This window comes from Sorex fumeus, unplaced genomic scaffold (assembly GCF_029834395.1).
Source record: "Sorex fumeus unplaced genomic scaffold, SorFum_2.1 ptg000098l, whole genome shotgun sequence".
NCBI classification, from domain to species: Eukaryota; Metazoa; Chordata; class Mammalia; order Eulipotyphla; family Soricidae; genus Sorex; species Sorex fumeus.
The window spans coordinates 85,664,516-85,674,238 of NW_026606155.1; the positions used below are offsets into that span (position 1 = coordinate 85,664,516).

General features: G+C 48.1%; 1 protein-coding gene across 1 annotated transcript; it reads right to left on the reverse strand.

Annotated features, from left to right (window-relative positions):
* Nucleotides 1-342: 342 nt before the first annotated feature.
* On the reverse strand, nucleotides 343-9,184 carry NDUFAF1 (NADH:ubiquinone oxidoreductase complex assembly factor 1). Its single transcript, XM_056133550.1, has 5 exons — nucleotides 9,077-9,184; nucleotides 5,533-6,213; nucleotides 3,084-3,269; nucleotides 1,520-1,594; nucleotides 343-711 (listed from the first exon to the last, which is right to left on the reverse strand). The coding sequence occupies exons 2-5, from the start codon at nucleotides 6,136-6,138 to the stop codon at nucleotides 562-564; spliced, it is 1,017 nt and encodes a 338-aa protein (XP_055989525.1). The 5' UTR covers nucleotides 6,139-6,213; nucleotides 9,077-9,184; the 3' UTR covers nucleotides 343-561.
* Between the last annotated feature and the right edge of the window lie 539 nt (nucleotides 9,185-9,723).

A 9,723-nucleotide genomic window follows, 5' to 3' on the forward strand; every position in this document is an offset into this window, starting at 1 on the left:
GCAGAGCCTGGAGTAAGCCCTGAGCACTGCCAGTGTGACCCAAAAATAAAAAAAAAAGAAAGAAAACAACATGTCATGCTGTGTTCACCTAAATGCACTACCATTTAGTTTTATCTTAAATACATACTGGAGCCACAGAGATAGGACAATAGGTAGGGCTTTTGCCTTGCATGCAGCCGACCCAGGTTTGATCACCAGCATTCCATATGTTCCCCCAAGCACCACCAAGAATAATTCCTGAGTTCAGAGCCGGGAGTAACCCTGAACATCACCAGATGTGACCCAAAAAAACTTTAAATGCAGGAAATACATACCATTTGTGAATGTCATTCATCAATTATATTACTTATTATACTTTATTATAAAGTATATTAAAGTCTATTAGGACTACAGAAATAGTGTAGTGGGTAGGGCACTGGTCTTGCACATGGCCAACCCCAGTACAATCTCTGCCCAATCCAGGGTTTCAGGCCCCTGAACACCACCAGAGATGGCCCCCAAACAAAAACTTTGTGTTGTAGACACTACCACCAATAATTTAGTTAAACTACCACGTGATGACTACTTAAAAAGTCTTGGGTTGAGCTCTGGAGAATTTTCATAGGCAAATTCTTCCTTGTGGGCTGGATCAGTAAACACGCCAATAAAATCTATTTCCAAGAAGAATGGACCATCTACTTTATCAGCCAAGGTGAATCCAATGGAAGAGATCTAAATTTAAATCAGAGAAATGGGTTAAAATACAGACATGGCTGTATGAATGTTATTACTGAGATTTCAAAATTTGTTGAGGCATTTACTATTGCTGCTCTTTACACCCCAGTTCAGTATACCGTAGCAAATTAAAAGAGGAAGCAGGTTTAGAAAAGAAAAGGCTGCTTGCTTTCCATTCCATCCCCTCACCTCTCACTTTAAGGCAGGACTACTTCGTAACAGAAGGGTCAACAGATATGTCTGATGGGCCTTCCCTGATGCTTTCTTCAACTCTTTATTATGTGCGGGCCAGGGATGTGGCTCAAAGTCAGAGTCTAGCCTGCAGGTAAGAAGCCCTGGGTTTGATCCATGGACCCATGAGTACCTCTGATTGAGTCCTGATACTACTACATATTACAGTATGTATCCCCAGTAGCGGCAAAGAGAAAGAACATACTGGAAAAAAGTGACCACTGAGATTTCTGCAGAGGGCTAGAGCAATGGTACAGCAGATAGGGTGTTAGCCTTGCACAGGGCCTGCCAGGTTCAATCACCAGCACCCCATATGGTCCCGGGAGCTCTTCCAGGAATGATCCCTGAGTGCAGAGCCAGGAGTAAGCCCTGAGGTTTGCCACCTGTGGCCTAAAAACAAGCTGATATTTCTGCAGATGGAGGCTGACACACAGGACAAAGATGATTCAAGCATGGTGTAGGCGACCCTGAGTCTGAGTTCACTGCTTTCAAGTAAGAGACTGAACTTATCCTCACAGAAGCTGTGTTATTACTGATACAAACACAGGTCCTAATGAAAGTAAGGAACTCTTACCCTGTCAGGCATCAGCTGGTACTGGGCATCCCGAATTCTTCCTTTATTAGAGAAGAAAAATTTGGAGAAAGGAATCTGAAAGGGGAAAAAAAATTTTTTTTTAACTGTAATGTGAACAACAGGAGCATTTTTGTGGAATTAATGATAAAACTAAAACTATTGATTTTAGGCTATATGTAAGCATGACAAGGGCAATCCATTTGAATCAAAGATAGAAATTTTTTCTGCCACAGCCAGCAGTGCTCAGGGCTTACTCTTGACTTTGCAGTCCAGGATCACTCCTGGTGGGCCCCATGCAAGGCAAGCTGGACTATAAAACCACTGTTCTATCTCTCCAGACTTAATTTTTTTTTCTTTTTGGGTCACTCCCGGTGATGCACAAGGGTTATTCCTGGTTCTGCACTCAGGAATTACTCCTGGCAGTACTCAGGGGACCATATGGGATGCTGGGAATCGAACCCAGGTTGGCTGCATGCAAATGCTCTACCTGCTATGCTATCGCTCCAGCCCCAACTGATACGAAATTTTTTAAGAAGAAATCACCGCCAGTGAGATAGCTTAGGCAGTAGAGCGCGTACCAAGCATGGGAGGCCCTGAGTTCCATCCCTGACACTGCAAAATAATGTATCTTAAACCCCCAGCTCTTACAGATAACTGGAAGATAAAATAACCCAGGAGAAATGGGGTGGGAGGCTGGGGCACTTGCAGCATTAGCAGGAGTGTGGTTCATGCGGCACTTGGCCCAGGAATTCTACTTCTTCACTATATCTGCCTTCTTTCAAGTATCCCACTATGGGGTGCGGAGCTGCTGTGCAGGAGGCCCTAATGAGCTGGCTTTAAAATGTTCACCACCATGGGGGCTGGAGCAATAGCAGAGCAGGTAGGGCGTTTGCCTTGCACACGGCCGACCCGGGTTCGATTCCCAGCATCCCATATGGTCCCCTGAGCTACCACAAGGAGTAATTCCTGAGTGCAGAGCCAGGAGTAACCCCTATATATCTCCAGGTGTGACCCAAAACACCAAAAAAAAAAAAAAAGTGTCCACCACCAAATAAGTATCCTTATTTTAAAAATGCTTAGGCTAGGGCTAGAGTGATAGCACAGCAGGTAGGGCGTTTGCCTTGCACACGGCTGACCCAGGTTTGGCTGACCTGGGTTCGATTCCCAGCATCCCATGTGGTCCCCTGAGCACCGCCAAGAGCGATTCCTGAGTGCATGAGCCAGGAGTAACCCCTGTGCATCACCAGATGTGACCTCCCCCCCCAAAAAAAAAAATGCTTAGGCTGGAGAGAAAGCATTCATGGGCTGACCTCATGCTTTAGGACAATGAAGCCTGGGCTCCATCCCCTGCAACATAGGTCCAAGAGCATCACCGGAAGTGATCCCCTAGCACAGAAACAGGAGCAGCCCAAAACAAAGACCCAGTGGTTAGTAAGCTAACACACTGGTGAGAGGACAACTCAATTATGTGAATTTTGCCTCCCCACAGACTCCAAGAGGTATTCCTAAGGATAAGGAAAGTACAATGTAGCTGAAGGGACTTGTTTCTGTAAACTTGTTTCACCTTGACTTCCTGCCAGTAGGGCCCTCCGCGGGTAAACATGAAGTAACTGTACATCTGGTCCTTTCGCTGGATTAGATCTGTGTCCTCCTTGATATTCACCATCCAAGGCCGACCATCCCCCCGGACGCGGAGATAGAGTGTGTTGAACTGAGACCAATCATAAGACCTCTTCCTCTCAAAGGGGCCCTAAGGGACAGAAAGGGCTGTTTGTATCTTCTCATTTTACATTGTTAGCAAATTCATCAAATTAGCAACATCAAAAAGATCCAGTAGTGAGCAGGCAGGCAGGAGAGGTGGCTCAATGCTGCACCCATGTTTTGTGTGCTGGGGGCGGGGGTCTAATCCCCAGCATGTAGTCTTCTCAGCACCACCAGAAGCGACACCCCTAAGCAGAGTCAGGACTAACACCCCCTCCCCACCCCCTAACCCCCAACCCCCACCAAATGAAAGAAAGTAAAACCCATTAAGGACCAGGGAATTATTTCAATGGGCTGGAGCACCCGGGAGATCCAAGTTGATCCCCAACAGCGCTGGGTCCCTCAAGAAACCTCCAAGCACTGAGCCGGAACAGCCCCTGAGCACCACCCAGTATTGACCCCCAAAACCAAATGGAACATCCACCCGCAGGCTGGAGGGATGGCTCCAAGTTGGAATACATGTGCTGTGTGTGAGAGCCCAGAGCTTGATCCCAGCACACAACGGTTCCTGAGCACCACCTCGAGACACTCCCAAAACTACCTGCCAGGGAGTAGCTCTCAAGCATAGCCCAGTGTGGCCCAAAAAGGCTAAAAAAAAAAAAAAAATACATGAATCATTTTCTCCCATTTCTGACCACCACCAAAAGGTATCAGATAAATCTGGTGATACTTCTAGGACAAAATATTAACATAGGGCTGGGCAGATAGTGCAATGGGCAAGCGGCCATGTTTTGTGTATGGGGAGTCTAACTCAGTGCTTCGGTACATGGTTCCCTCCACCAGGCCCTCCAGACACCAAGTAGTAGCCGCTGAGCACTGCTAGGCATAACCTGAAAACAAAACCCCAAAAATACAATTATTTTTATTTTCTTTTTTGCTACCCCCACCTTCCTCAAGCCCCCTCTCCCCCTGGACATTGATGTTTCTGAGGTGAGGCTCAAGCCAGAACTGGACTGGAACAGTACTACACAGGGTAGGCACTCACATGGTCACATGGACACTCCTCAACAGTTTTGGTTTTTTTTTTTTTTGGTGGGGGGAGTCACACCCGGCGGTGTACAGGGGTTACTCCTGGCGGTGCTCGGGGGACCATATGGGATGCTGGGAATTGAACCCAGGTCAGCTGCATGCAAGGCAAATGCCGTACCTGCTGTGCTATTGCTCCAGCCCCATTCGTGTATTTCTGTCCTGCTCTGTGGGCCATAGCTTCTGAGAGGACAGCTCCTTCCAGTAGACCAGGAACACAACGAAGAGCTCAGTACAAACTGCTCTTTTCTAACAGCTCCCATCCACTGAGCCCTCACGAGGCATTCTGCATGCATATATACTTAATTTTAGATTTAGGGGCTACAACTGGCTGTGCTCAGGGCTGGTTCTGCACTCAGGGATCATTCTTATTGGTGCTTGGGGGACCACATGGGTGCCAGGAATTGAACACAGGTTGGCCGCATGCAAAGGCAAGTGCACTTGCTGCTGTACAATGGCTCCCGCTCATGCATACTTTAATTCTCAAAACAATCCTGAGTTGGTTCTTTCAAACAATGGCTAAATTCTGGTAGAGGGCAAATCCCAAATGAGCTTAGCACAACTTCTAGTACCAATGCACACTCACAACACCCAAGCGTGGGCTGAGGAGCTAGTGCAGTGGGCAGGAGCACACACTTCGTATGCAGGAGACGAGGCCTGCATTCCCAGCACTGCATGGGGTCTCTGAGCAGCAGCAGCTTCCGAGCCCCGAGCCCCGCTGCTTGTGGCCCTGAAACCAAAAAAGAAAGAAAAATGCCAGGGGATGGAGCAATAGCACAGTGGGTAAGCCTTGCATGCGGCTGACCCGGTTCAATTCCCAGCATCCCATATGGTCCCTTGAGCACCGCCAGGGGTAATTCCTGAGTGAAGAGCCAGGAGTAACCCCTGTGCATCGCCGGGTGTGACCCAAAAAGCAAAGGAAAAAAAAGGAAAAGAAAAATGCCAGGCTGAGCCCCTGGCCATTCCAGGGCCTGGACCCATGCTAAAGAGGACATTGTCTCCCCAGAACCTTTCCCCTGGCCCAGAGCCATGCCCCCTCTGAAGCCACGTCTTCCCCGAATTCCGGCTTCCCAATGTGCCCATGGCTACTGAATTCACACACAGAGGAGATACCTGGGATTCTCAGGCATCTCCAAAGGACAGGCAAAAGCTGTCTGCTCTCCCTGAGGCTCCACCAAAAGTCAGCCCAGCTGCCCCTGCCCCAGAGGTGGCTGCACCTCACCTACCCTCAGAGGCCTGGACATCATGGCGCAGTAGCCACTGCGGCTGCTCTCCCCGTCCAGAGGGGCCTCGGAGCTGAGGGTTCCATACACCAGCGCACTCTGGTTGTTCTTGCCCATCTTCAGGAACACTTCACTTCGGCCCCCAATTGTCTTATCGGAAGTCACGACCCACTTGTCCAAATCTTCTTTTCCTCGGAATTGCCACACTACCTTGGCTTGCTCCAGCAAGACCTCGTGCAGAGGTCGGCCCTCGGGCCCTATCCAGTGACTCACGATTTCATCCTTCAAACGCCAAAAATGGTCCTTTATTTCATCTTTAATGGCTTTATCGAAACTAATTTCTGGCTTCTCCTCTGGAGAAGTAATATCCAAAGCAGCTTCCCTTGGCCGGTGTCCTTGCAAACCCCCTTCAGCCATCCTCTGTCCTTGCAAACCCCCTTCAGTCGTCCTCTGCGCAGGGGCGCTGTCAGCAATGGTCACAGGTTTCTGACTGCTGCTGGTGCAATAGTCTGCAAAGCAGCTCCCCCTAAAAGGGTACCAGGCTACACCTGGTTTCAGGCATTTTCTGAGCCTGTAAGTTCCATTCAGCAATTTGTGAACCAAGGCCATGGTAAGTAAAAGTCAAAGTGTAAATTGCTCTGCAGGATTGGAGGAAAGAAGCTTCAGCAAATAGCTTGATACTGCCTATAACAGAAGAGACATTTAAACGTTACTGAAGTAGCAACTTTCTCTTAAGTTTCCTCTTAAACTTAAAAGTTTCCTCTGAAATTTCAAATGCTGTGAAATTCACATTGTGAAATCCATGAACTTAATTTCCAGTTCTATAAAATTTCACCCAGGGCCTACTATGAGGCTACTGTTTGCATTCTACATCATGATCGTGCACTGCATTGCCTTATGGAAAAATTCCAAGATGAAAGAGAAGCACAGACCCCTTCTTAGAGCTAATGAGCAACCCTGAATTAATGAAAAAGTGTGTGCTGAAAGCAACAAGGCAGGTTGAGTTCATTTGTTTTGCTTTTTTTTTGTTTCTGGGCCACACCTGCTGAACTCAGGGCTTACACCTGGCTCTGTGCTCAGATGTTACTCATGGCAGTGCTCATGGGGCCATATGGAGATCAAGCCCCAGTCAACTCTGAGGGAGACAAATACCCTATTCCTTGTATCATTCTGGCCCCTGGTTGAGTTTAAGGCATGAAGGAGAGCGGACAGCTTTTGTGTATCTGTTCAAGATGCCCCAAATTCCCAGGCATCTTATTGGTATGTGGAGCCAGGAAGAAGCGGGAGCTCAGAAGAGATGTGGCTTCTGGGGTTGTCCACCTAGTGGTGCTTGGGGGTTACTCCTACCAGCATTTAGAGGAACATCTGGTGTCAGGGATCAGACTGAGTTTGGCAGCCTATAAGGCAAGTGCCTTAACCCCTGTACTGTCTCTCCAGTCCCTAAAGCAAAATTTTTATTGCAATTTTATTCAATGTTTGGGGGAGGGGCCAACCAGGCAGTGCCTAAGGAATCTTCCAGTGAAGTTCAGGACCCATGCAATACTGGGGACCAAATTCAGGGTTTCCACATGCAAACATGCATCCAGCCCCTTGGGTGATCTCCCTTCTCCAACTCTCTTTAAAATCCTAATGCAGGGGCTGGAGAGATAGCACAGCGGATAGGGCATTTGCCTTGCACGCGGCCGACCCAGGGTCAATTCCCAGCATCCCATATGGTCCCCTGAGCACCACCAGGAGTAACTCCTGAGTGCAGAGCCAGGAGTAACCGCTGCGCATCGTCAGGTGTGACCCAAAAAGCAAAAAGAAAAAAAAAAAGGAATAAAATCCTAATGCAGGAGCCATAGATGCGTACATTGTGTATAAGGGCACTGAATTTGAGCCCTGAGCACTGAATGAGCGCTTGAGGACCACTAGGAGCAACCCCCAAGCACTGAAGCAGAAGTGCCACACACCACCAAACGTGACCTCCAAATGAAAAAAATCAGGTTAAAGAAAACACTGGGATAGCAGAAGTAGTACTGGGGTTATGAAGCTTGTCTTGTACTTGCTAACCCTGGTTTCATCCCTGGCACCACATGTGGCTTTCCCAAACATGGCCAGGGGCAGGAAGGGCACTGCCAGGTGTGTCACAATGTAAACAAAACTATTGATCAAAATCTGTAAATTTTGTTTAAATGGAGATTCTTTCTGCCTCCTTCCCCCCTTCTAACATATTATTACTCAGATGCTCCGTGGTCTCTCTTGGTGTGTTCCTTCCCTCTTTCTACGAGATGATTATGTCCACTGTACTCAGGACCAGAGATAATTAAGGCTCGTATATGCTTTCCCTGCAGGAGGTCAGGTTTGATACCCACTACAGCATGCTCCCTCCAGGAGGTAGCCCAAAGCATCACAGGGTATGGCCCCCAGAACAAACAAAAACCAACCAACTCAGGGGCCAGAGTGATAGCACAGAGGGTAGGGCATTTGCCTTGCATGCGGCCGACCTGGGTTCAATCCCCGGCATCCCATATGGTCCCCCCAAGCACCACCAGGAATAATTCCTGAGTGCAGAGCCAGGAATAACCCCTGAGCATCGCTGGGTGTGACCCAAAAAGAAAAACAGAAAAAAAAAAACCAACCAATTCAGTGACAGGCACATTTTTGACGGTCTCTGGCTAGAGGACACAGACACTCCCATATTCTTGTAAGAAATTACTTCTCCTACCCCTTCTGTAGGAGAATCTTATCTTTTGTATGACCTTAACATTAGGAACTAATACCTGAACATTAACGATGCTTGATAATAATTGCTGAATAGATGAAAAACCATGTAAACAGTTATGCTTCACTTGGACTGATAGTGGAAGCAAAACAGGAAATTATCCATATCTTGAAACTGACAAGTAATACTCAAATGTCATTCACTAATTGTGCTTGTTTCACCTCTACACAAATAGAAAAGTTGAAAATAGAAAAGTTAAGTCATGAAATGTAATAGTCATAAAAACAACGCTCATTATCCTCATACTCACGTTCCACTGATAAGAACAAATATGGAGGAATTAAAATTGCATATATACTAACATCACCTTAAAATGTACAGAACAAAAACATTTGGGGGGGAAAAAAACAAAAGTCGAGTGTATTCTATTTATGACGTCTATTGTTATGAGTACTATTCGTCTTTTTAATACCCAGGTCCTGCCGTATGTTCTCTAATAATATAACTGTTCTGTTTCTTATAAGCCAAATCGAACCAAAAATTGGATCGGCCCAAAGTTGACCGTGAGTTTGGACAATGCTACGAGGCAGTTAAGTAACCACCAGCTTAGTGGAGACGAATAAGGATGCGCGGGGTTTATCCCGTGCCAGAGACTGCTCTGACTGTTTTGGCTCCATAAATCCCCAAAATCCTGAGTTCCCACGGTTGCACTTACACCAACAAAGAATTTGTTGATTAAATTGCCAGAGGTCATCAGCTAAGAAATGTCAAGAGTCACTGGAAAGCGCCAGCGTTTGGCTCGCGACCCTATCCGCCCGGGTGGTCCGGGGCTTGCGGCCTTACCTCACCTGGCCGGGCCCGCCGCACTCCCGCGTCCGTGACGCACCAACCTCGGACGCGCGCACGAACCCCTGGCCGCCCCAACCCCAGCGCGGTTTCCGCCCGGGAGCGCCGCTTCTCCGCACCGGCTTCGCCACTTTCCCCGTGTAGGTCCATCTTTTTACCCGTCCGGCGCGAACCAGGCGTTAGCGCACTGAAGTTCCTACCCAGTGCGGAGTAACAGAGGTCCCGGAACCCGGTGTCCCGCAAGCTCAGACTTCTGGTCCACTAGTTGCCCCCAAAGCCTGCTTTCTACCCCTGCCTATTTTCTGTTCAGCGTGGGAGAATTTATGCAACCTCTGATCTTCTCCTGTCTGCACCATAACAATCGAAAGCCTCTTGAATCCCAGGCGCCTGGGCTCCCCGTTTCTTCTCCCGGCTGTTCCCCAAGAGCAATTATTCTTGGTCTCGGAGGACTGGCTCAGCGGGAATTTTGCTCGCAGAAGCACTGGAGCTCCACTGGCGCCACGGACGGTGAACTGTCCTGCGCTCCTTTCCCAACTCTGTCCTAGGGGCAGAGTCGGGTGGGTCTGCCTGCCCTACCCGGGGTTCTTTTGTACCCTGTGTGCTTATCACTTTAACTATATCTTAATTATTCATTCATGCGATGC